This window comes from Aotus nancymaae, unplaced genomic scaffold (genome assembly GCF_030222135.1).
Source record: "Aotus nancymaae isolate 86718 unplaced genomic scaffold, 86718_ANA_hifiasm-v0.15.2.pri h1tg000014l, whole genome shotgun sequence".
In the NCBI taxonomy this organism is placed as follows: domain Eukaryota; kingdom Metazoa; phylum Chordata; class Mammalia; order Primates; family Aotidae; genus Aotus; species Aotus nancymaae.
In genome coordinates this window covers 639,033-664,570 of record NW_026988425.1, presented here as the reverse complement: position 1 = coordinate 664,570, position 25,538 = coordinate 639,033, and the positions used below count along the sequence as shown (strand labels likewise).

Below are 25,538 nucleotides of genomic sequence, written 5' to 3'. Positions count from 1 at the left end.
GTTTTCGGTCAGCAGAGGGTCGTCGTTTTCGTTGTCTGTCTGAGTGGAGTTTTCGGTCAGCAGAGGGTCGTCGTTTGCGTTGTCTGAGTGGAGTTTTCGGTCAGCAGAGGATCGTCGTTTGCGTTGTCTGAGTGGAGTTTTCGGTCAGCAGAGGATCGTCGTTTGCGTTGTCTGTCTGAGTGGAGTTTTCGGTCAGCAGAGGATCGTTGTTGCGTTGTCTGTCTGAGTGGAGTTTTCGGTCAGCAGAGGGTCGTCGTTTGCGTTGTCTGAGTGGAGTTTTCGGTCAGCAGAGGGTCGTCGTTGCGTTGTCTGTCTGAGTGGAGTTTTCAGTCAGCAGAGGGTCGTCGTTTGCGTTGTCTGAGTGGAGTTTTCGGTCAGCAGAGGGTCGTCGTTGCGTTGTCTGTCTGAGTGGAGTTTTCAGTCAGCAGAGGGTCGTCGTTTGCGTTGTCTGTCTGAGTGGAGTTTTCGGTCAGCAGAGGATCGTTGTTGCGTTGTCTGTCTGAGTGGAGTTTTCAGTCAGCAGAGGATCGTCGTTGCGTTGTCTGTCTGAGTGGAGTTTTCGGTCAGCAGAGGATCGTCGTTGTGTTGTCTGTCTGAGTGGAGTTTTCAGTCAGCAGAGGATCGTCGTTTGCGTTGTCTGTCTGAGTGGAGTTTTCGGTCAGCAGAGGGTCGTCGTTTGCGTTGTCTGAGTGGAGTTTTCGGTCAGCAGAGGGTCGTCGTTTGCGTTGTCTGAGTGGAGTTTTCGGTCAGCAGAGGGTCGTCGTTTGCGTTGTCTGTCTGAGTGGAGTTTTCGGTCAGCAGAGGATCGTCGTTGCGTTGTCTGAGGGGAGTTTTCGGTCAGCAGAGGATCGTTGTTGCGTTGTCTGTCTGAGTGGAGTTTTCAGTCAGCAGAGGATCGTCGTTGCGTTGTCTGTCTGAGTGGAGTTTTCAGTCAGCAGAGGATCGTTGTTGCGTTGTCTGTCTGAGTGGAGTTTTCAGTCAGCAGAGGATCGTCGTTGCGTTGTCTGTCTGAGTGGAGTTTTCAGTCAGCAGAGGGTCGTCGTTTGCGTTGTCTGTCTGAGTGGAGTTTTCAGTCAGCAGAGGATCGTCGTTTGCGTTGTCTGTCTGAGTGGAGTTTTCAGTCAGCAGAGGGTCGTCGTTTGCGTTGTCTGTCTGAGTGGAGTTTTCGGTCAGCAGAGGATCGTCGTTGCGTTGTCTGAGTGGAGTTTTCGGTCAGCAGAGGATCGTTGTTGCGTTGTCTGTCTGAGTGGAGTTTTCAGTCAGCAGAGGATCGTTGTTGCGTTGTCTGTCTGAGTGGAGTTTTCGGTCAGCAGAGGATCGTCGTTGTGTTGTCTGTCTGAGTGGAGTTTTCGGTCAGCAGAGGATCGTCGTTGCGTTGTCTGTCTGAGTGGAGTTTTCAGTTAATAGAGGATCATCGTTTGCTTTGTCTGTCTGAGTGGAGTTTTCGGTCAGCAGAGGGTCGTCGTTTGCATTGTCTGAGTGGAGTTTTCGGTCAGCAGAGGGTCGTCGTTTGCGTTGTCTGTCTGAGTGGAGTTTTCGGTCAGCAGAGGATCGTCGTTGCGTTGTCTGTCTGAGTGGAGTTTTCGGTCAGCAGAGGGTCGTCGTTGCGTTGTCTGTCTGAGTGGAGTTTTCGGTCAGCAGAGGATCGTCGTTTGCGTTGTCTGTCTGAGTGGAGGTTTCAGTCAGCAGAGGGTCGTCGTTGCGTTGTCTGAGTGGAGTTTTCGGTCAGCAGAGGATCGTCGTTTGCGTTGTCTGAGTGGAGTTTTCGGTCAGCAGAGGATCGTCGTTTGCGTTGTCTGAGTGGAGTTTTCGGTCAGCAGAGGATCGTCGTTGCGTTGTCTGTCTGAGTGGAGTTTTCAGTCAGCAGAGGGTCGTCGTTTGCGTTGTCTGAGTGGAGTTTTCGGTCAGCAGAGGATCGTCGTTGCGTTGTCTGTCTGAGTGGAGTTTTCAGTCAGCAGAGGGTCGTCGTTGCGTTGTCTGTCTGAGTGGAGTTTTCGGTCAGCAGAGGGTCGTCGTTTGCGTTGTCTGTCTGAGTGGAGTTTTCGGTCAGCAGAGGGTCGTCGTTGCGTTGTCTGTCTGAGTGGAGTTTTCGGTCAGCAGAGGGTCGTCGTTGCGTTGTCTGTCTGAGTGGAGTTTTCGGTCAGCAGAGGGTCGTCGTTTGCGTTGTCTGAGTGGAGTTTTCGGTCAGCAGAGGATCGTCGTTTGCGTTGTCTGAGTGGAGTTTTCGGTCAGCAGAGGATCGTCGTTTGCGTTGTCTGAGTGGAGTTTTCGGTCAGCAGAGGATCGTCGTTTGCGTTGTCTGAGTGGAGTTTTCGGTCAGCAGAGGATCGTCGTTTGCGTTGTCTGTCTGAGTGGAGTTTTCGGTCAGCAGAGGGTCGTCGTTTGCGTTGTCTGTCTGAGTGGAGTTTTCGGTCAGCAGAGGATCGTCGTTGTGTTGTCTGTCTGAGTGGAGTTTTCAGTCAGCAGAGGGTCGTCGTTTGCGTTGTCTGTCTGAGTGGAGTTTTCGGTCAGCAGAGGATCGTTGTTGCGTTGTCTGTCTGAGTGGAGTTTTCAGTCAGCAGAGGGTCGTCGTTGCGTTGTCTGAGGGGAGTTTTCGGTCAGCAGAGGGTCGTCGTTGCGTTGTCTGTCTGAGTGGAGTTTTCGGTCAGCAGAGGATCGTCGTTGCGTTGTCTGAGGGGAGTTTTCGGTCAGCAGAGGGTCGTCGTTGCGTTGTCTGTCTGAGTGGAGTTTTCGGTCAGCAGAGGATCGTCGTTGCGTTGTCTGTCTGAGTGGAGTTTTCGGTCAGCAGAGGGTCGTCGTTTGCGTTGTCTGAGTGGAGTTTTCGGTCAGCAGAGGGTCGTCGTTTGCGTTGTCTGTCTGAGTGGAGTTTTCGGTCAGCAGAGGATCGTCGTTGTGTTGTCTGAGTGGAGTTTTCGGTCAGCAGAGGGTCGTCGTTTGCGTTGTCTGAGTGGAGTTTTCGGTCAGCAGAGGATCGTCGTTGTGTTGTCTGAGTGGAGTTTTCAGTCAGCAGAGGGTCGTCGTTTGCGTTGTCTGAGTGGAGTTTTCGGTCAGCAGAGGATCGTCGTTGTGTTGTCTGAGTGGAGTTTTCGGTCAGCAGAGGGTCGTCGTTTGCGTTGTCTGTCTGAGTGGAGTTTTCGGTCAGCAGAGGATCGTCGTTGTGTTGTCTGAGTGGAGTTTTCGGTCAGCAGAGGGTCGTCGTTGCGTTGTCTGAGTGGAGTTTTCGGTCAGCAGAGGATCGTCGTTGCGTTGTCTGTCTGAGTGGAGTTTTCGGTCAGCAGAGGATCGTTGTTGCGTTGTCTGTCTGAGTGGAGTTTTCAGTCAGCAGAGGGTCGTCGTTTGCGTTGTCTGTCTGAGTGGAGTTTTCGGTCAGCAGAGGATCGTTGTTGCGTTGTCTGTCTGAGTGGAGTTTTCAGTCAGCAGAGGGTCGTCGTTTGCGTTGTCTGAGTGGAGTTTTCGGTCAGCAGAGGATCGTCGTTGCGTTGTCTGAGTGGAGTTTTCGGTCAGCAGAGGATCGTCGTTGCGTTGTCTGTCTGAGTGGAGTTTTCGGTCAGCAGAGGATCGTTGTTGCGTTGTCTGTCTGAGTGGAGTTTTCGGTCAGCAGAGGATCGTTGTTGCGTTGTCTGTCTGAGTGGAGTTTTCAGTCAGCAGAGGGTCGTCGTTTGCGTTGTCTGTCTGAGTGGAGTTTTCGGTCAGCAGAGGATCGTTGTTGCGTTGTCTGTCTGAGTGGAGTTTTCAGTCAGCAGAGGGTCGTCGTTGCGTTGTCTGTCTGAGTGGAGTTTTCGGTCAGCAGAGGATCGTTGTTGCGTTGTCTGTCTGAGTGGAGTTTTCGGTCAGCAGAGGATCGTCGTTTGCGTTGTCTGTCTGAGTGGAGTTTTCGGTCAGCAGAGGGTCGTCGTTGCGTTGTCTGTCTGAGTGGAGTTTTCGGTCAGCAGAGGATCGTCGTTGTGTTGTCTGAGTGGAGTTTTCGGTCAGCAGAGGGTCGTCGTTTGCGTTGTCTGTCTGAGTGGAGTTTTCGGTCAGCAGAGGGTCGTCGTTGCGTTGTCTGTCTGAGTGGAGTTTTCGGTCAGCAGAGGATCGTCGTTGCGTTGTCTGTCTGAGTGGAGTTTTCGGTCAGCAGAGGGTCGTCGTTGCGTTGTCTGTCTGAGTGGAGTTTTCGGTCAGCAGAGGATCGTCGTTTGCGTTGTCTGTCTGAGTGGAGTTTTCGGTCAGCAGAGGGTCGTCGTTTGCATTGTCTGAGTGGAGTTTTCGGTCAGCAGAGGATCATCGTTTGCGTTGTCTGTCTGAGTGGAGTTTTCGGTCAGCAGAGGGTCGTCGTTTGCGTTGTCTGTCTCAGTGGATTTTTCAGTCAGCAGAGGGTCGTCGTTTGCGTTGTCTTTCTGAGTGGAGTTTTTGGTCAGCAGAGGATCGTCGTTTGCATTGTTGGTCTGAGTAAGATTTGCTTTGATGGAGATTTGTACATCAGGTCATGAACTCAAACCTGATAGTTCCTTGAACAGCAGCCTCAGTGAACAGGGCTTGGTCTTGTCACTTACTGAGGGGTGGACCCACATTTAGCAAATAATTAGAGTGATTTCAAAGTGAGGATTAAATAGCATTTCATTTTTTGTTTGATGTTTTATTCGAGCTTGATACATGTCTGTCTTCCACAGGTTGGGGACGCCCTCGGAGACAGTGGTGGCTCTGTTCTGGATTTCATGTCGATGAAGCCATATCCCGATGTGTCTCTGGACATCTCTATGCTCAGCTCTTTGGGTGAGTGGTAACAGGTGGTAGCGCTTTCCCACAGGGCCCGGAGATGGTGTGACGTAAGAAGAAAATACTTGGTCTCCACCTTCTTTCCCTTCCGGACTAGACAGGGATGCAAGGAAAGTCTTTTGTTTCTATTTGGTCTTTGTCCCTGGTTTTTGGCCCATAACTCCTAAGACCCCTGGAATCTCCTGAGTTAGGCATCTCTTTTAAGCTGATGAGAAGTGGTTGCAGCCCCTGGGTAACCTCAGGATGGGGTCTGGCTGATCCCCAGTAGCATAGACTTCATGAGTGTTGACTTCTGCCTCCATGAAATCCCAAAAGGTGGGGTTCCCTCGGGAGCTGCCTCAGTGCCGGATCCCTCGAGGCTCCGGGAAGAAGGCATCCCCTTCCCATGGTTCCCTCTGCACCGCTCCCACCTGGGGCTCATCTGTACCCTAGGTTACGCGCCGCATAGTAAATGGGTAAATGCAAATCGAGTACGCTGACAGAAAAGAGACTCTGCAGAGTATTTAGAGAGGTTTATCCTGAGTCAAATATGAAGACTGTGGCTGTGACACAGTCCCAGGAGGTCCCAAGAGCATTTGCCCAGAGGGCTGGGCTTGATTTCATATGTTTCAGGCAGACAGAGGGCTTCCATCTGTGCGTGTCAGGTGTTATGTTGGCTCATTATGGAAAGGTAGGACAGCTTGAAGCAAGGAACTTCAGGTCGTTGGTGGATTCAAAGATTTCCTGATTGGCATTTGGTTGAAAGAGTTGAGCTCTGAAGAGCTAAGTTGTAGAGAAGTGTGTGTGTGGTTAAGATAAGGGGTTGTGGAAGCCAAGGTTCTTGTCACATAGATGAAGCCTTCAGGTCGCAGGCTTCGAAAAGAATGGAGTAGTAGATGGTAAGTGTCACTTATCAGCCCCTGAAAGGTACCAGATTCTTGGTTAAATCTCTCCTGGGTCAGGAAGAGACTTGGAAGGGGTAGGAGATCTCCCGAATGTACATTTTCCCCACAAGAGACAGCTTTGCAGCCATTTCAAAATATGCCAGAGAAATACATTTTGAGGTCAAATACTTGAGTTTCTTTCAGGGCTGCCGTCTGTCGTGTGATGCTGTACTAGAGTTGGGTTGGAATGTGGTGTCTTGTTACCACAGAGAGGCTGCTTTGTCAGTGTTAAGAACTCTTCAATGTTACTGCTGGTCAGCTGTGCCTGAATTCCAAAATGGAGGGATAAAGAGGCAAATCCAGTCCTGCTTCACGTCATGGCCTGAACCCTCTTTTCAGACTGAATTTGGAGCACCCTTGGCCAAGAGTGAGAATCCGTTCGATCCGGGGGGCTTAGAATTTTAATCATACGGATGTTGCCCTGATTTCTGTGAGTCACACTAGCAAATTCATAGAACTCAAGTAAGGTATCATGAGAACCCCATTTTATAGCCGGTCAGTCGGAAGCACAGACCCCAGCCTGGCATCGGGCAGGGGGCGGCACATTCCTGGAGATGGAGCCCTCCCCTGGGATCTACATGGCAGCCTGTGCAGAGCCTCCCAGCTGTTCTGACCGCCAACAGCATCTGTGGTGCCTGGAGCCACACATCCCCCTAGTTCCCGTGGTGACATTGCATCTGCCTCTGCTGGCTCCATTCTGGCACTTAGGGCCATGATTTATTGTAGGGGAAGTGCACCAACAGCAGCATAGGGACAACAGTGCATGTGACACCCAGGGAATCCAACGTGAGGCCCGACTCCTCCTAGCCTAGGGACAACAGTGCAGGTGACACCCAGGGAATCCAGCGTGAGGCCCGACCCCTCCCAGCATAGGGACAACAGTGCAGGTGACACCCAGGGAATCCAGCGTGAGGCCCGACCCCTCCCAGCATAGGGACAACAGTGCAGGTGACACCCAGGGAATCCAGCGTGAGGCCCAACCCCTCCCAACATAGGGACATAGGATATGTTTAATTCTCAGGAGTGAGCTGTGACAACACGTGTGAAATGCCCACCAGGGAAGCTCATCAGAGGCTTCATGCCCAGGATCACTGGGATCTGATCACATAGGGTACCCCCTTGCCAGGCAGGTACCAAAATCCAGATCCCAGAGGGAAGGTGAGCTTTAGCATAAATCAACCTATTCCTGTAGCTGGAGCTGTGAATACTCCTAACACTGGGTGGGACCCCAACTGCCAGCCTTGGCTGGCCTTGCCTTCCAGGGGACCCTGGCCCCAGGCTACTGTGACAGCATTTTTCTGCACAGCAGCTGTTTTTCTCAGTGCTTCTGAGATCTTGTCATTATTACTTTGCAGCAGCTTGGTGCTGATGTGCTGTGGTGTATTAGTCTGTCCTCACTCTGTTACAAAGCACCACCTGAGACTGGTAATTGGTGAAGAAAAGAGGTTGAATTGACTCAGTTCTTCAGGCTGTACAGGAGGCATGGCTGGGAGGCCTCAGAAAACTTAAAATCATGGCAGAAGATGACAGAAAAGCATGCATGTCTTCACATGGCGGAGCAGGAGAGAGCACAGAGGGGGAAGTGCTTTTAAACAACCAAATCTCACGAGAAGTCACTCACTGTCACCAGAACAGAGAACAGCAATGGGGAAAGCCAGCCCCACGATCCTGTCACCTTCCACCAGGAGCCTCTCCCAACATCAGGATTCAACATGGGATTTGGGTGGGAATACAGAGCCCAATCATATCATTCTGCCCCGTCCCCTCCCAAATCTAATACAGAGCCAAGTCGTATCATTCTGCCCCTGTCCCCTCCCAAATCTAATACAGAGCCAAGTCATATCATTCTGCCCCTGTCCCCTCCCAAATCTAATACAGAGCCAAGTCGTATCATTCTGCCCCGTCCCCTCCCAAATCTAATACAGAGCCAAGTCATATCATTCTGCCCCTGTCCCCTCCCAAATCTAATACAGAGCCAAGTCGTATCATTCTGCCCCTGTCCCCTCCCAAATCTAATGCAGAGCCAAGTCGTATCATTCTGCCCGTCCCCTCCCAAATCTAATACAGAGCCAAATCGTATCATTCTGCCCTGTCCCCTCCCAAATCTCTTGCCTTTCTCACATTTCAAAACACATGCTTTCCCAACAGTCCACCAAAGTCTTAACTCATTCCAGCATTAACTCAGAAGTCCACAGTCCAAAGACTTACCTGAGACAAGGCAAGTTCCTTCTGCCTATGAACCTGTAAAATCAAAAACGAGTTAGTTAATTCCAAGATACAAATCAGTACAGGCATTGGGTAAGTAGACCCATCCCAAGAGGGAGAAATCAGCCAAACAATGGGGCTGGCAGGCCCTGTACAAATCTGAAGCCCAGCAGGGTACTCATTACATCTTAAAGCTCCAAAATAATCTGTTTGATTCCTCGTCTCATATCCAGGCCATGCTGATGCAAGGGATAGGCTCCCCACCCTTGTGGCTCTGCAGGGTACAGCTCCTGTGGCTGCTGGTGTTGAGTGCCTGCAGCTTTTCCAGATGCTTGGTCCAAGCTGTCAGACCTACCATTCTGGGTTCTGGAGGATGGTGGCCCTTTTCTCACAGCTCCACTAGGCAGTGCCCCAGTGGGGACTCTGTGTGTGGGCTGCAACCCCACATTTCCCCTCTGCACTGCCCTAGCAGAGGTTCTCCATGAGGGCCCCACCCCTGTAGCAGACTTCCGCCTGGACACCCTGGCTTTTCCATAGATCCTCTGTGTTGTGGTCTGTGAGAAAGGCACGTCTGCCGGTGGTCTCTTGACCTGCAAGAGGGTCCAAGTACCTGGAAGAGAGACTGCGCGGAAGAAAAGAGTGACAGATAGCTGGGGTCTGGAGGACTGATGAGGCAGTGCCCCAGTCAGCAGTTTATTTCGTGCACAGGGTCTCATTATATACTTTTCAGTCCGAAATGGCTGACGTCAAATCATTACAACAAAGGGGAACAGAACATTGCAAGCCTGGGGATCAGGATAAAACTAGTACATAAAGATTGATCCAAAAAATCATAAAACAAACAGATGATCTTTTCTACTTACAGGAATAAGATAACATTTTACAATTGTCAAAGCAAGCGATAAATCTTGAGGACAACAATTTCAAATGGCATGCGAATAGTCACAAGCTTTTGGTAGACAAAGTGATACAGTGTCTAGTAAAACCACACAGCCTTCACCCAGCCATAGTGTTAGGTCAGTGAACCAGATAGACTTTTGCAATATCAAACTCCTTTCACTTCCTTCTTTCCCTCAGCTCGACTGCTTCCAGCGGGTAGAAACGTGTCTGGGCTCAAACTCCATTATGGCGGAGACACTTAGGGGTCTCTACGCTGGAGCGATCCCCACACTCTGAAATCTAAGCAGAGGCTCCCAAACCTCACCTCTTGCTTTCTGCCACCGTATGGAAGCTGCCAGGGCTTGGGGCTTGTACCCTCTGAAGCATTGGCCCAAGCTGTACCTTGGTCCCTTTTAGCCACAGCTGGGACACAGGGCACCATGGCACCATGTCCCAAGGCTGCACAGAGCAGCGGGTCCCTGGGCCTGGCCCACAAAACCATTTTTCCCTCCTAGCCTTCCAGGCCTGTGATGGGAGGGGCTGTGCAAGGTCTTTGAAATGCCCCTGAGGTATTTTCTCCATTGTCTTGGCTACTAACATTTGGGGTCCTCTTTACTTAACAAATGTCTGCAGCCTTCCTTTAATTACTTCCCAGAAAATGGGTTTTTCTTTTCTGCCACATGGCTGGGCTGCAAGTTTTCCAAACTTTTGCCCTCTGCTTCCCTTTTACATGTAAGTTCCAGTTTCAGGTTTTGTTTTGTTTATGCAAGCAAGCATAGACTTTTAGAAGCAGCCAGGCCACCTCTGGAGCATTTTGGTGCTTAGAAATTTCTTCCACCAGGTGCCCTAAATTCATCTCAAGTTCAAAGTTCTACAGATCTCTAGAGCGTGGGCACAGTGCTGCCAGTCTCTGCTAAAATATAGCAAAAGTGACCTTTGCTTCAGTTCCCAGTGAGTTCCTCGTCTCTGAGACCACCCCAGCCTGGACTGCACTGTCCATATCACTGGCAGCATTTGAATTACAGCCATTCAGCAAGTCTCTAGGACGTTCCAAACTTTCCGTCATCTTCCTGTCTTTAAACCCTCCAAACTGTTCCAACCTCTGCCTGTTACCCGGTTCCAAAGCTGCTTCAACATTTTCAGGTATCTTCATAGCAATGCCCCACATTTCAGTACAAATTTTTTGTGTTAGTCTGTTCTTGCACTGCTATAAAGAACTACCTGAGACTGGATAATTTATGAAGAAAAGCAATATAATTGATATTTTTCCTGAAAAGCAGTTCCGCTGGCTACACAGGAGGCATGGCTGGGGAAGCCTCAGGAAACTTGCAATCATGGTGGAAGGCGAAGGGGAAGCAGGATAGTGGGGGCGGGGGGTGCTGCCACATCCTTTTAAACACCAGATCTCATGAAAACAGCAAGGAGGAAATTCAACCTCTCACCAGGCTCCTCTCCCAACATAGGGAAACTAGACGTGAGATTTGGGTGGGGACCCTGGGCCAGACCATCTTGCATCGATTGCTTTTCTTTAGGTTTATTATCCTTGGGTTTTGTTCAGCTTCGCAAGCCAAATGCTGTCCTGAGTGAGAGGTTCGATGCGGTTGGGCGGGTGCCGCTCCTCCTGTGACCACAGCCTGCGCTCCTGCCCTCTGGGTGGGCCAGCGGGGTTATAGCCTGGACCAAATGCAGACATTCCGGCTACGGTTTCTTTCGCATCACCAGCACACCTGTTCTCTGGGCCTCTGGTTCTGTGTGTGGCCCCTGCCCGCGCCCTGGACCGAGGCTCTGTCTGTCGCCCGTGCCCTCTCGCGGGTGATCTGCGGCCGGCCTGCTCCATGGGGCTTTTGCTGCAGATGCCCGGTTCTGTTCATCTCTGGAAACTCCGCTGCCTTCCCGCGTCGTCTTCCCTTTCCTGCCTCACAGTCAGTGTCCTTTGCCTCTCGGAACACGGAGCACGCCTGTAGTCACCATTCTCACCCTGTCTTCTGATTGCCTCCTCTCAGCTTTGATTCTCTCCTGGTTTGGGGCTGTGTCTTCCTGCCCCTTTGTGTGTGTGGGGATCGTGTACTGGATGCCAGGTGGAGTTTGTAGTTGACGTGGTGGGGTGGTGGGTCTGCTTACACAACTTTGAGACCTGGTGGCCTTTGTTCTGAGTCTGAGAAGTGGCTCAGACTCTGGGACCTTCCCCAGGCATTGTCAGGATAAGCCCAGAGCCTCCCCGGTGGAGGGTAAAGCCGGGCCCCTGTCAGGCTGCTCCTGTCCCAGGCTTGACTGGATGGCCTGGCTGGTGGGGCTCAGGTCACCACAGACCTGTGTGCAGGCTCTTGGCATGTCCAACGCACGGTCCAGGAGTGGGCCGGGAGCTCTATAGGGAGCCCGTCCTTTCTGTCTCTCAGCTGGACGTGCTGCGTCCACCGTGACTGTGGCCTGGAGCCTGCTCCACGGTGAGCTGGGTGGGTGCCAGTGTCCGCAGGCCTCTTGCACCCTCCATCCAGCTGTCTGGCCTCCGTGTGTTGAGGACAGGCCCATCCTGGGTTGTGGCCGGAGCCCTCCACGGAGTCTGTGTGTGGCATGACTTGGTCTGTGCGGTGCTGGGTCTTGCCTGACGCGTTGCTTAGCAGAGGACCCTGGGTGTCTGCCTTCCCTTCCGCTCACTGATGAGGGCAATGTCCGTCCTCTATGCTTGTCCCCTGGTCTGCCATGAGCTCGTCCCACTCCGCTTCCAGAGCAATCACTGTCCTGAGTGGAGAGGTCAGATGGGGACAGCCAGTGCACTCCTGAGCTCAGCTGACGTGGTCATTTCTGTGTTGATGCAGGGAAGGTGAAGAAGGAGCTGGACCCCGACGACAGCCACTTGAACTTGGATGAGACGACCAAGCTCCTTCAGGACCTGCAGGAAGCCCAGGTGGAGCGTGGCGGCTCTCGGCCCTCGTCCAACCTCAGCTCCCTGTCCAACGCCTCCGAGAGGGACCAGCACCACCTGGGTAAGACGCCCCCACCCACGCTGGGTCCCCAGGGACCCCAGCACAGTCCGTGTGGTGTGTAGACAAGGCAGTGGGCAGCCTTTGAGTTGCGGAAAGGCTGGAGGCTGCGGAGGCCGCTGGGCTGTTGCGGAGTTCGGTTAGTTCTGTGACGGGCAGGCCGTGCCCATGTCCACAGACGTCTGGTCCCAGCCTCGAGGTGCAGAGCAGGAGCGCGGTTGCTGGCCTGGCTGGATGACGGGCTTTCTGCCAGATTCCGTCCTCAGCTCTGTTGACCCTGTGGCGTCTGTGGACCGTGGTTCCAGTTTCTGCTGCAGGGAGAGTGGCTTCCTTGGCCATGTGTTCTGGAGCCGTTTTTTGGGTTTTTTTTTTTTTTGTTCTCACGTATAAGCACTAAATCACTCTTTCAGCAGAGTGAATCTTGACAGTTTTTCAGCCACAGAGGTTTAGCTCCAACTGTGGAAAAAGACCAGTATTTTCGATCCTATTAACCTCATGATCAGGGCATTAATAGTGCATGGAGCAGGCCCTGGAGGGCTGTGGGTCAAAGTTAGAGGGCCCCGGTATCCCAGTATGCCTTCAGGGAGCTGCCCTGGGGTCTGGGCTGTGTCTGAGGGACCCCGGCCGAGGAGCTTTCTCTCCTCAGGAGCAGCATCGTGCTGTGTGCAGGGTCAGGGCCGGCCCCTCGCTCCAGCTCTCCACGCACAGTCCTCCCTGGGGGTGAGTGAGGTTCCCCGTGTCCTGGCAGTGGTCATGAGGCAGTCACGGGCTCAGGCGTGCTGTGGGTCTGTCCTGTGTGTTGAAGTCCTGTGTTCTGAAAATTGCAGGAAGCCCTTCTCACCTGAGTGTCGGGGAGCAGCCAGACGTAACCCACGATCCGTATGAGTTTCTTCAGTCTCCAGAGCCTGCGGCCTCTGCCAAGACCTAGCTCTGGGCCAGCTTCGGCTCTTTTTTTTTTTTAGTTTTTACTTGCACGTGTGGAGTTTTGTCATCAGACAAAGACTTTTATCTTGTCCCCTTTGGCCCGCGGGAAGCAGCCCCGGGGAGAACATGGTCAGGAATTGTCTGTGGCATCGTGTCAGCAGAGAGTCCCTGTCCACAGCCCTGTGAGCCCTGAAGAGTAGAGTCACACGTGAAGGGTATCCCTGTCTGCAGCCCTGTGAACCTCTGGTCAGGCTGCCGAGAGTCCCTGTCCACAGCCCCATGAACCCTGAGTGGAGTCACACGTGAAAGGTGTGATCAGGCTGCAGAGAGTCCCTGTCCACAGCCCCGTGAGCCCTGAAGAGTGGAGTCACACGTGAAAGGTGTCCCTGTCCACAGCCCCATGAACCCTGAGTGGAGTCACACGTGAAAGGCGTGTCCAGGCTGCAGAGAGTCCCTGTCCACAGCCCCGTGAGCCCTGAAGAGTGGAGTCACACGTGAAAGGTGTCCCTGTCCACAGCCCCGTGAACCCTGAGTGGAGTCACACGTGAAAGGCGTGTCCAGGCTGCAGAGAGTCCCTGTCCACAGCCCCGTGAGCCCTGAAGAGTGGAGTCACACGTGAAGGTGTCCCTGTCCACAGCCCCGTGAACCCTGAGTGGAGTCACACGTGAAAGGTGTGTCCAGGCTACAGAGAGTCCCTGTCCACAGCCCTGTGAGCCCTGAAGAGTGGAGTCACACGTGAAAGGTGTCCCTGTCCACAGCCCCGTGAACCCTGAGTGGAGTCACACGTGAAAGGCGTGTCCCGGCTGCAGAGCTGCCTGCAGTCTGAGCATCATGTGTGAATCCAGCCCTAGTTTCTGCCGTTGTAGACACCACTGTTCTGGGGTCAGTCTTGGTAGGCACAGGCGTCGGTGTGTCTGGCCTCATTCCGCGTCAGTCCTGTGTTCCTGGCATCGCGTGTGTTTCCCAGGCAGGCCGTGGTTGGGGCCTTGCAGAGGCCAGTGGGGAGCACGGGGCCAGGCTGGGGTGAGGGCTGCTCCCCCGTTTTCTGTGTAACTGGTGAGCCTGAGAAAGGGGTGTGTGCTGCCTGCCCGTTACCGTGGAGGTTCCATGTCCACAACACGTTTTCTAACGGGGTGTGTTTACTGGGTGCCCGTTTATATTAATCTCTGCAAAATGTCCTAAGCACAGCCCCCAGTCACAAGACACAGCGCCGAAGCACACCCGACTGCTTCCTGCACGCGAGGACGCTGCATCCCGCCAGCTGGGGGTGGTCCTCCGGCCTCGCCGTCATGCCCACAGGTGGGTTGGTGCTCCTGTGCACTCAGCAGCACCTCCTACAGGGTGCCCTGCTCCGGGACCGAGTGAAGAAGCCACACCTTCCAGAGGCCGGGCGCAGATGGGAGCTCGGTCATCCTGGGAACACAGGCGTTTGGGACTGAAAAAGCCCTGGGGGCCGTGTCCAGCGTGCAGTGGCTGGGCTCTGACAACATGTGGCCACGGGGCTGACCCTCGCTGGCCATTGACAGTGGCGAGCAGGGTGGCCGGTGCTCTGTGTGGCCTGGGTAAGGGTTCTCAAGTCTCTGTTGGACCTGGTGCAAGGGGATGCGAAGCCGTTGCCTCTGGACAGCATGAGGAAGCCACAGCAACTGACTCACAGGAGGAGTTTGTGAACAGGGCTCAGATACCGGGCAGAACCTGGGCTGTGCAGGAAGCAGGCCCCATGGGCGTCGGCAGAGCTGCAGCCACCGTCCTGGCCCTGGATGCTGCCACGTGCACCGTTCCTGCAGCTGCCTGCAGGCTCTGCACCCCACCCCAATTCTGGGAGGGTGCCCTGGCTGCACAGAGGCTGGGAAAGGCAGCATCCGGAGTCCCAAGCTTGGTGGGGCGGTGTGCCACGCCCTCTTCCACCAGGGCTCCAGAGGCCAGGACTCCCTCAACAGGACAGACGCTTCCCACAGCTGGGTCCCGGGGTACGGCCTTGGGGAGCTTGGGCTCAGGAACAACTTGGCTCCTGAGAGCAGGTTGCTGTGGAATCGGCTTCCTCCATCCAAGCTCTCAATACCCCTCCGTACCTGCTGAGTGGAGGAGCCCTCGCCATATGCTGGGGCCCTGGCTTAGACTTGCCAGCTCCAGGACCATGAGCCAAATAAACCTCATTTCTTTCAAGTTATCCAGTCTCAGGCGTTCTATGACAGCAGCGCAAAGAAGCCTGCGTTGAGACGACGCAGCCTGCCTCGTGGTGGGACAGGCGTGGGCGGCCGTCCTCTGGGCTCTTGGCTCGCTCTGAAGCAGTTTCTGGGGGAAGTCAGGTACAGCCCACAGGGAGTGCTGAGCCACAGGAGGCAGCAACCCTGCCCCCCTTCCTGGTGTTCTGGCCCTTGTTCCTGCTCCCTGAGGCCCCCGAGACTGGCTGTCGCTCCGAGTGGCATTGCTGGTCCACAGGGTTCTAGCAGGGGCACTGGGCAGTGGCTGCCACATGGCCAAGTCGTGGCAGGCTTCCGTTTGAGTGAGTGTGTGGTGAGGGGGCGTCTTGGAAGAGGCCTACAGGCGGTCTACAGGCCGACGACCCCTTGGGTCAGGAGATGGGAGTGGGGTGTAGAGGCCAGGGCTCCTCCCACTCCCCTTGGGCTGCACAGATGCAGGCAACCCTGGCCAGCTGACCTGCCTGACTTAGAGGGCCCTGGTGGTGGCCAGAGCTCCCGGGGGGGCCATGCATGGCCTCCCAGGATTCCAGCAGCCTCTGCTCTTGCTGGCAGCTCGTGGGCCCCCTTCCCTCTTTTGTGGGTACACCACCTTTGGTTGTCCCCAAGCCCGTGTGCCAGGGTGCAGAGCCGCCACGCTGTAGGGAGTAGGGGCTGGGGCCCTCCCTGAGCTCGGCGTCTCTCTGGTCCCTGGACCCTTCCCTCATGGTCACACAGTTGCTGCTGCTGTGGCAGCCATCTCACATTGAGGCCGGAAGAGTGGGGGAGGTGAACAGACCACCATACCTGTGTCTCTGACAGGACACCAGCTTTTCAGGTAGGCCCCGCAGACACGGCTGTGTCTGAGCCTGAGGGGCAGCTGGGGGTGTGGCTCCAACTCCCCTTGTGCAGGCTGGGGGCAGCCATCACACCACCACTGCCACCCCGGCTCCCTGGGCAGAACCTGGGCAGGGGACAGGGAGGCAACTGGGAGCAGAGGGCGGCAGTGACGGGCCACCTGCAGACTGGGGCGTGAGGGCCTGCAGCCATGACCCCCACCTGCAGACTGGGTCGTGAGGGCCCGCAGCCGTGACCCTCACGTGCAGACTGGGTCGTGAGGGCCCGCAGCCGTGAGCCCCACCTGCAGACGGGTGTGAGGGCCTGCAGCCGTGACCCCCACGTGCAGACTGGGTCGTGAGGGCCCGCAGCCGTGCACCCCCAGCCAGGGCCCTGCAAGCTTGTGCGTGTCTCGGCCAGGAAGCAGGAAGCAGGAGGGTGGTGGGACCTGCTGTGTGGGACGCGGCATCTGCTTACCTTAGGGAGCCCTCAGGGCTTTGTTGCGGATGTGGAAACTGAGGCAGGTGCCCCATCATCCAGAGCCACCCTAGGCCCTCGGAGTGTGGCTGAGCCTGCCCCACCAGCTGTGAACCTTGGACCCTTGTCAGTCCTCCTTCCTGTTCTGAATCTGGAGGCAGAGGAGGGGCAAAGGGTCTCCTCCGAGGCCCTCAGTCTGTGGGCAGGGGGTGCAAGTGTGCATGGGCTGCAGGTGGGGAGGTGTGTGCAGGTGTTAATGGGGTACAAGTGAGGGGGGTTGTGCAGGTATGGATGGGGGGTGTGGTGCATGGGGTATGTGTGGTGTGGATGGGGTGCAGGTGGGCATGTGTGCAGGTGTTTTGGGGTACAGATATGGGGGTGTGCAGGTGTATATGGGGTGCAGGTATGGGGTGTGCAGGTGTGTTTGGGGTGCAGGTATGGGGGTGTGCAGGTGTGTTTGGGGTGCAGGTATGGGGGTGTGCAGGTGTGTATGGGGTGCAGGTATCGGTGTGTGCAGGTGTATATGTATCAGTGTGTGCAGGTGTATATGGGGTGCAGGTATCAGTGTGTGCAGGTGTGTATGGGGTGCAGGTATGGGGTGTGCAGGTGTGTTTGGGGTGCAGGTATGGGGGTGTGCAGGTGTGTTTGGGGTGCAGGTATGGGGGTGTGCAGGTGTATATGGGGTGCAGGTATGGGGTGTGCAGGTGTGTTTGGGGTGCAGGTATGGGGTGTGCAGGTGTGTTTGGGGTGCAGGTATGGGGGTGTGCAGGTGTGTATGGGGTGCAGGTATTAGTGTGTGCAGGTGTGTATGGGGTGCAGGTATCGGTGTGTGGGTGTGCCACTGCCTGGTGGATAGTGTGAGCGGTGGGTGTGTGAGTGTGCTGTAGTTTTTGTCTCCACCAAAATTTAGGGGTTGACAGCAGTGGCCCCTGTGATGGTGTCAGGAGTGGTTAGCCTATGAAGGGGTTGAAGGTCCTTGAAGACCAGGCCTCAGGCAGCAAAGTCCTCTCACCCTCCCACTCCTCCATGTGAGGGCACAGCGTCCGTCCCCTCCGCAGGGTGTGGCAGAAAGATGCCACCTTGGAAGCTGAGCGTAGCCCTGACCAGACAGCAGACCTGCTGGCTTCTGAATTTACACTTCCGGCCTCCAGAACGGCAAGAGATAAGTTTCTGTTCTTTAAAATGACGCTGTCTGAGGTATTTTGTTACAGCAGCACATGGGGACAAAGCCTGGGTGTGCTGGTGTGTGCGCCGGGGGGTGGGCGTGCGCACGGGTGTTGGAGGGTGTTTGCCTCAATTTTTAGACCACACTGGGGCCAGGATACCTGCAGGTGTCAGGGAACATTAACTGCAGACCTTGGTGAATAAAAGCCAGTGTTCCTGAGTTTGGCAAGAAAACCTTTGGAAGAGACCCTTAACAGCCACTCGGGGCTACAAGACGGGGCATTTGTCCCATCCGTGCTCACCTTCCTGTCCCCGCCCACCTTCCTGTCCCCGCCCCAAAGGCAATGTCAGCAGCTGGCCAGCATCAGAGGCACTCAGATAGGAGTCCTTGGAGATCCCTGCCCAGAGGAACTGGAAATGCCTCGAGTTCTGAGGGATGGGGCAGCAGGGACAGGAGGGGATGCTGTTAAACAGACTCGCTGGCCCTTCTCAGGAGCATCCCTTCCTTGGCGTGGGTCCTGGTGAAACTGCCCCAAGTTAAGGCAGTGACCCAATTCCTGAGCTTACAGACTGCCAGTGAAACAACTTGCTGAAACGCTTGTGAGATTAAGGAAACACGGGGCCGACGCGTTTGCTCAGAACCAGCACGCTGACGTCACAGCCTGAACGTCACACGTGTTTCATGCTAACTCTGCCCGAATTTGCCGTGTGGTCCATGAGGCAGCATGAAGAGAACCGCCCAGGCCCGAGGACTTGCCAGACCTTCCCTTTCCTTCCATCCGACACCCACCAACCTCAGAATCCACCCTGAGCCTTTGGCCATAGCGATAGTGCCTCGAATCCAGCACAGCACAGGGAGGCCGATTTGAGCGGGACTCCTGTCTCCCTGGGGGTCAACTCTCAGCATAAAGCTTTTCTGTCCTCTCCCTGCCGTCAGTGCTGCTGTCTAGCGTTTGGGGCATCGAGCCCTTTTCGCTGTGTAACAAGGGAGCGCTCACGGTGGGCGGCGGGGACGGCTCTGCTTCGGAGTGCCCCGCCCCTGCCCCTGCCCCTGCCCCTGCCCCTGCCCCTGCCCCTGCCCCTACTCCGCCCCTGCCCCTACCATCCCCTACCCCCGCCCCTACGAGGCAGAGCCAGAGCAGCGCCCTACTGTGAGAACAGACTCAGCTGTCCAAGCCCAAAGAATGGACTCCCAGACCTGGAGAACAGCAAAGTGAGATTGTAATGACGGTTTTGCAGGATTGGGTGTGGGAGGCGCAGGCGCACCCAGCTCGGTCACAAACAAGCCATTGACCCCTCGTGTGCGGCCCCTCCCCCGGTTCCTCATAGGCCGAGTACGTGGGGGTCACCTGTTAGTTGTTGGGCAGGGGCGTAAGGTGTTTGTTTTGGGGTGTACCGCTGCATTTTGTTGCCCCCGCCAAAGCACTGCCATCCCAGTCAGCTCTGGGGCTCTTCAAGTGTTTGTCGCTGGCAGGCTGATGAGAACAGACAAAGCGAGCTGTTCTGCAGGCTAGTGACCTTTGACGTTAGACTGAACTACTTTGGTTGAGGTGACGGCAGCTAAGTGGGTGGGAAGGTGGGAAGGCGGGGAGCGGGGAGGGGGAGGCCGACAAGCAGGCTTCTCCTGGAGTTCGCTGACCTACGCCAGTTCAAGGCACCTTGTCCTGGAAATGGACCACCGTTAACGTTTTCTTTCACCTACACCCGAGTCGGTTTCACGTTTTTCCTCCCTCCTCATGCCCCCTTGCTCTGCTTCATCCTCCCAACCACCATGGCTTTATGAGGTGTCCTGGGTTCCGTGGCTGTCGTGATGACCAGGGACGCCACTCACTTCTCACTCTGGTCTGGAGTGAGCGACGGCTGATTGTTCCTTGCTCTTATCGCTGACCTGCGATGGACATGACGTCCCTTGCTCTTTATCCCTGACCTGTGAGACGGGGAACTGTGAGTTCTGGCGGTAAGTGAGCGCTCACCTTCCCGTGTTTCCAGAAGGCAGATGCAATCCCTGCGTCCTTAAGGAGTCGAGCAGTAAACAGAACACAGCAAGACTGTCCGGGACTCAGGCTGCGAGGCTGTGTCTCATGCGGGGCTCAGAGAAGATGTTTCCACTGTGGGGAGTAGGAGACTGGGAGGTTTCACCAAGGTGGGGTGGCATCAAGGACTCCCCACAGAAGAAGCTTGGCTGAGCAGGCCCTGAGGGGGATGAGGACACGCTCGGGGGTCAGAGGGGGACGAGGACACACTCGGGGTCCGGAGGGGGACAAGGACTTGCTCGGGGTCTGGAAGGGGACGAGGACACGCTCAGGGTCGGGAGGGGGATGAGGAGTGTGAGGACATGCTCAGGGGACCATATTGTCAAGGGCAGGGACGGGGTCAGGACAGACTCGGGTACCACAGTATCGTAAAGGCAGGAACGGGGATGAGGAGGACAGACTCAGGACCAGAGTGTCATATACACGGGTGGGAACAGAAAAGACCTGGGGGGCCACGGCATCTTAAAGGCCTGAGAGGGTGGGATGGGCACCTGTGTTCTCTGGGGTCCGTGTAGGGCTGGTTCTCACGTGCGGTGTTGTAGAGGGAGGCCCAGTCAGAGAAGGGGCTGTCGACCCATTCACAGATGGGGGCAGACAAGAGGCGCCTAGGTCCACCATGCAGGATTCTGCTGCAGCCCCGGGCAGGATGGCGAGTTCCCCGGGCATCAGTCCGGTGTCATAAAACAGCGTGGGGGGTGGCATCAGCCTCAGCCATGCCTACTTCCCGAACCCACCATGCAGCACGGCGAGTTCCCCGGGCATCGGTGTGGCATCACACACGGGCGCCCATCCAGCCTCAGTCATGCCAACTTCCCGAACCCAACGTTACATGTCTTCTGTGTCAAGGCACACAGATGTTCCTTTCGCTTGAATTGAATTGTGTGTGGGAGTGTGTGCACTGTGTGGTGTGTGTGGTATTTTCTGGGGGGTGTGGCGTATGTGCTGTGTGCAGTGTGTGTGATGTGTGATGTGTTCTGTATGTGGTGTGTGGTACGCAGCGTCTGGTGTGTGTGGCATGTGGTGCCTGTGTGGTGTGTGGTGCGTTTCTGGTTGGTGTCTGGTACGTGTCGTGTGGTGCATGTGCAGTGTGTGGTGTGTGTGTGTGGTGCGTGTGTGGTATGCAGTGTGTGGTGTGTGTGTGTGGCATTTGGTGCCTGTGTGGTGTGTGGTGCGAGTGTGGAGTGTGTGGTTTGTGTGGTGTGTAGTGCATATGTGGTGCAAGCATGGTGTGTGTACGTGTGTGTTGTGTGTGCCTTGTGTTCTGTATGTGTTTGCAGTGTGGTGTGAAGTGTGTGCGTGCGTGGTGCGTGTTTGGTGTGTAGTGTGTGGTACATGTGCACGTGTAGTGTAGGGACATGTGGTATGTTGTGTACAGACGTGTGTTGTTTAGTGTGTATGGTGTGTGTGGTGTATGTGGTGTATGCTCTGTGTTGTGTGGTATGTGGTGATGTGTGGTGTGTGCTGTATACTATATGGTATGTGTGGTGTGGGATGTGTGTGGTGATATGTGTGGTGTGTGGTATGTGTGGTGTGTGCAGTGTGTGGTGTGTGGTGTGTGGTACATGTGGTATGTGTTGTGTGGTGTTTGTGGTGTGTGTGTTGTGTGGTATGTGGTGTGTGGTCTGTGTTGTGTGTGTTGTGTGTGTGGTGTGTCTTGTGGTCTATGTGATGTTTGTGGTGTGTGGTGTGTGTGGTGTGTGAGGGTTCTCACAGGCCATGGTGGGATGGAGGCTGAGTGTGGATTGAAGGGAAGGAGCTGTTCTGGCATCTTCCGTGGCTGTCTGGAGGTCTGTACCTCCCTCCCCTGCCCCACCCTCGCGGTCCTCCTTGGGGTGATCGCCTGCGCCTGCTGCTGGGTGGCTCGGCTGTCCTGGGCCCGTGCGGATCCCGTGCGGAGACGTCCCTGCGCTGGTGAGCTGGGGTTCCCATGCCCCTGCGCACGGCTCTGCAGAACAGCCTGTCCCCAACGCTCTGCGCCTGCGGCCAGTTGCGCAGATTCATGGCTCTGTCGTCTGTCACGTACATTTGTTTTGTTTTGGATTTAATGTAGATATAATTTTAGATTAATTGACTCACAGTGTAACTGTGATAATTTGTCAGGGTACTATTCTTTACATAATTCTTTTGGAAATGATTAATTGTTGGTGTACTTTGAATATTCACATGTCCCGAAAGTATCTGCTTTCTCTCAGACTTTGTCCCTTGGCCAGGTCCGTTTTAGATTAAAATGCTCTCAGAACTTGAAGAACTGCTTTACGTTGATTGTTTTAAAACACGGACTGAGTACAGCGTGTAGGTGTCCGCATGTTGTCATTAGCCGCTTTTGTTTCCTCCTGAGAACTCTTGTCGGGTTTTGCTCTGTGTCCCGTAGTGCGCGTTTCCACCGGCATGGATGTTTCCTCTTCCGGCCGTCCTCTCGGGCCCTCGGTGCAGTGTTAACCCGAAGGCTTCCATCTTCTCGAAGTTCCTCGCTGTTTTCTCTGTTTCTCTCCCGTACTCTCCACCTTCCTCTTCTGAAACCCCAGCAGATGATCGCGTGTCTCCAGGCTCAAGGCTCTGCGCCACTGAGGACTCCCCTCCTCTCGTCTCTGTTCTGAGATCTGTCATCGTTCCTTCAGCGTCCACGTGACCAGTTTGGTTTTCGGCAGCAGCATTTCTGTGTGTTGGCACTTCCATTTGGACTTTTTTTTTGTTGGCCATTGTGTTTTCAATGTTCAGGATTGTCTTTCTGTTCTCTCTCCTTCCTTGGCACCTTGGTCTTTTTTTTTTTTTGAGATGGAGTCTCTCTCTGTCGCCCAGGCTGGAGTGCAGTGCTGCAATCTCAGCTCACTGCAGCCTCGACCTCCTGGGTTCAAAGGATTCTTGTGCCTCAGCCTCCTGAGTAGCTGGGATTAGAGGCATGCGCCACCACGCCTGGCTAATTTTTGTGTTTTTAGTAGAGATGGGGTTTCACCATGTTGCCCAGGCTGGTCTGGAACTCCTGACCTCGTGATCCGCCTGCCTCAGCCTCCCACAGAGCTGGAGATCACAGGCGTGAGCCCCACGCCCTGCCGAGGCGCCTTGGTCTTGTTTAAGGATTGTGAGTCTCTCAGGTCTCCCTGAGACATTCTTGTGTGACTCAAGCCCAGGGCCCTGCAGCCCCACATCCGCCTGGTGTCACAGTCCGAGGACCAGAGAGGAGCCGCCAGAGGCAGTGCAGAGCACTGAAGCATGGACTTTCACGACTGCAAGAAAGAAGAATTTTTAACTGTTTCTCAATGTCTTTCTTCCCAAAGTAATACATTTATATCAACTTCATTTTCTCTTTTTCTTTTTTCCCAAAGACACAACAAGGACTTTGCGTGAGGCACAACATGGCAAGGCTTTTCTGAAAACTCCTGGTAGAGTTCGCCCCGGCCCGCAGGACCCCACCCGCGGCGGCTGCTGACCACCTCTCACTGCCCCAGTGTGACGCCTCCCAGCCGCTGTCCACCCGCGCCGAGGTCCCAGCCCCGAGAGGCCATCTGGGCTTCCTGTCCTGTGGAAGGGGAGACACACAGGACCCCATGGAGTGAGCTCTCTGGTCCTGCTCCTCTGGGAAACTCATGGAAGGTTCTCGGGGAGGATCTGGCAGATTTACGTGTTGTACCTGTTAGCGACGGCTTGTGAGCTCGTCTGGCATTGCCTCAGTTTCCCCCAGGAGCACCCCTCTGCTCAGTGTGGCCTCTTTCTGATGTGGGTTTTCCTCTCCCACTTGAGGAGTCTTGGGCGAGCCTGTGTATTCATGGATGAGTTCGAGGACCTCTCGTTGTGTGGGGGTCGTTGAGGGCTCCCCAGGACCCATCAAAGCCTCGGGTCTACTGAGGGGCGGCAGCATGGGCATCGGGGGCCTTGCCAGGCTCACAGCCCTGGAGAGCCACTTCCCACAGCCGCATGGCTCTGGCCGGGGTCAGATTCTGCAGCATGGCAGTTCACTCCCCGTGCAGGGCCCTGCTCCGGCTGCAGCCCAGCCCAGCTCTCTCCGCTGGGACGTGGCTCTGGGCAGTGCTGGGCTGTGGGCTCTCAGTGCTGTCCTGGGGCTGTGTTCCTAGGTGCCCTGTGATTCCCCTGACAGTGGCGGGTGGGGCTGGCCCTCCCTGGGGCTGATGGCATAGGTCCTCCCCTTCTCTTCCTGCAGATGGACACTCCCCAGAGTTCCAGCCCCCGTGAAGCCACAGGCAATAGCACGAAGCTGGCCTTGCCACCCCGAATCTCCCGAGTGAACGGCTGTTCACCACCTAGGAACGCCTTCCAGGCGGTGTCCTGGACCGTCTTCCTGACCCTGTCCTTGGCCATCTTCGGGATCTTCATTCCCTTCCTGCCTCACGCATGGAAATATAGCGCCTACGTGGTATCCTTTTCACCGTGGCGCGTTCTAAGCAGGAGGGGCTCCTGAAGGACCCTGCGATGGACCTGGTCTGGGGTCCAGGCCATGCCTGCTCGGTGGCACCAGTCACCTGCCCTAAGCCAGACCACATGCTCTGCGCCTGCATGTGGGCCCCATGGGCACTCGTGCTCCTGCAGCCCCTGCTCAGGGTCAGGGTGGACAGGGCAGCCACGGACTCAGGGTTGAAGTGGGCGGGTCGGCCGCCGACCCCACATCAGGCTGTTCTTGCGCGGCTGTGAAGGCGATCCCAGGCTGGGTAATTTACAGAGAAAAGAAGTTTAATCAGCTGACAGTTTGGTGCACTCTTCAGGAATCGTGGGGCCAGCGTCTGCTCCCATCATCTCCCAGTGGGTGGAGGGGGCCCTGCCTCTCCCATCATCTTCCAGCGGGCGGAGGGGGGCCCTGCCTCTCCCATCATCTCCCAGCGGGCGGAGGGGGGCCCTGCCTCTCCCATCATCTCCCAGTGGGTGGAGGGGGGGCCTGCCTCTCCCATCATCTCCCAGTGTGCGGTGAGGGCCCTGCCTCTCCCATCATCTCCCAGTGTGCGGAGGGGGGCCCTGCCTCTCCCATCATCTCCCAGTGTGTGGTGGGGGCCCTGCCTCTCCCATCATCTTCCAGCGGGCGGAGGGGGGCCCTGCCTCTCCCATCATCTCCCAGTGGGTGGAGGGAGGGCCTGCCTCTCCCATCATCTCCCAGTGGGTGGAGGGGGCCCTGCCTCTCCCATCATCTTCCAGCGGGCGGAGGGAGGGCCTGCCTCTCCCATCATCTCCCAGCGGGCGGTGGGGGCCCTGCCTCTCCCATCATCTCCCAGTGGGCGGTGGGGGCCCTGCCTCTCCCATCATCTCCCAGTGGGTGGAGGGGGGCCCTGCCTCTCCCATCATCTCCCAGTGGGTGGAGGGGGGCCCTGCCTCTCCCATCATCTCCCAGTGGGAGGTGGGGGCCCTGCCTCTCCCATCATCTCCCAGTGGGAGGTGGGGGCCCTGCCTCTCCCATCATCTCCCAGTGGGAGGTGGGGGCCCTGCCTCTCCCATCATCTCCCAGTGGGTGGAGGGGGGCCCTGCCTCTCCCATCATCTCCCAGTGGGTGGAGGGGGCCCTGCCTTTCCCATCATCTCCCAGCGGGCGGAGGGGTGCCCTGCCTCTCCCATCATCTCCCAGTGGGTGGTGGGGGCCCTGCCTCTCCCATCATCTCCCAGTGGGTGGAGGGGGCCCTGCCTCTCCCATCATCTCCCAGTGGGCGGTGGAGGTCCCTGCGTCTCCCATCATCTCCCAGTGGGTGGTGGGGGCCCTGCCTCTCCCATCATCTCCCAGTGGGCGGTGGGGGCCCTGCCTTTCCCATCATCTCCCAGTGGGCGGTGGGGGCCCTGCCTCTCCCATCATCTCCCAGTGGGCGGTGGGAGCCCTGCCTCTCCCATCTTGAAGCGGGTGGGGGCCCTGCATCTCCCATCATCTTCCAGCGGGTGGGGGAGGGCTGCCTCTCCCATCTCGAAGCGGGTGGGGGCCCGTGTCTGCTCCCGTCTCTAGCGTGCACGTCCGTGGAGCATGTGGGCTCTGCAGTACCCCCAGCCAACCATGGCATTCAGTTGAGAAACCCCGGGCCCCTAGGGTGGCTGAGACATGAGTGTGTGGGGACAAAGGGGCACTGGAGCCGTATTTCTAAAGTGGGATGCGTCACTCCCCAGTGGAGCCTTCCTCCGTGGGGAAGCGGCCACACCACCACGTGCTCCTAGGGCTGGGCCGTCCAGGGCAGGTGAATGGCAAGCCTGGTGTGCGTCA

General features: G+C 56.0%; 2 protein-coding genes across 8 annotated transcripts in view; both read left to right on the top strand.

Moving 5' to 3' along the window:
- Positions 1–14,837, top strand: part of BRD9 (bromodomain containing 9) — a 39,540-nt gene extending 24,703 nt beyond the window's left edge. For all 7 annotated transcript variants that reach the window (XM_064375842.1, XM_064375841.1, XM_064375838.1 and 4 more), the window contains 3 exons: positions 4,650–4,752; positions 11,579–11,746; positions 12,571–14,837. In XM_064375842.1, the coding sequence (XP_064231912.1) occupies positions 4,650–4,752; positions 11,579–11,746; positions 12,571–12,671 (372 nt within the window). In that variant the 3' untranslated portion in view covers positions 12,672–14,837. The remainder of the gene's footprint in view (positions 1–4,649; positions 4,753–11,578; positions 11,747–12,570) is intronic.
- A 6,539-nt stretch (positions 14,838–21,376) lies between these two features.
- The window catches only part of ZDHHC11 (zinc finger DHHC-type containing 11), a 28,249-nt gene continuing 24,087 nt past the window's right edge, over positions 21,377–25,538 (top strand). Inside the window, exons 1-2 of the mRNA XM_064375748.1 lie at positions 21,377–21,821; positions 23,562–23,727. Of these exons, the coding sequence (XP_064231818.1) occupies positions 21,751–21,821; positions 23,562–23,727 (237 nt within the window). The 5' untranslated portion in view covers positions 21,377–21,750. The remainder of the gene's footprint in view (positions 21,822–23,561; positions 23,728–25,538) is intronic.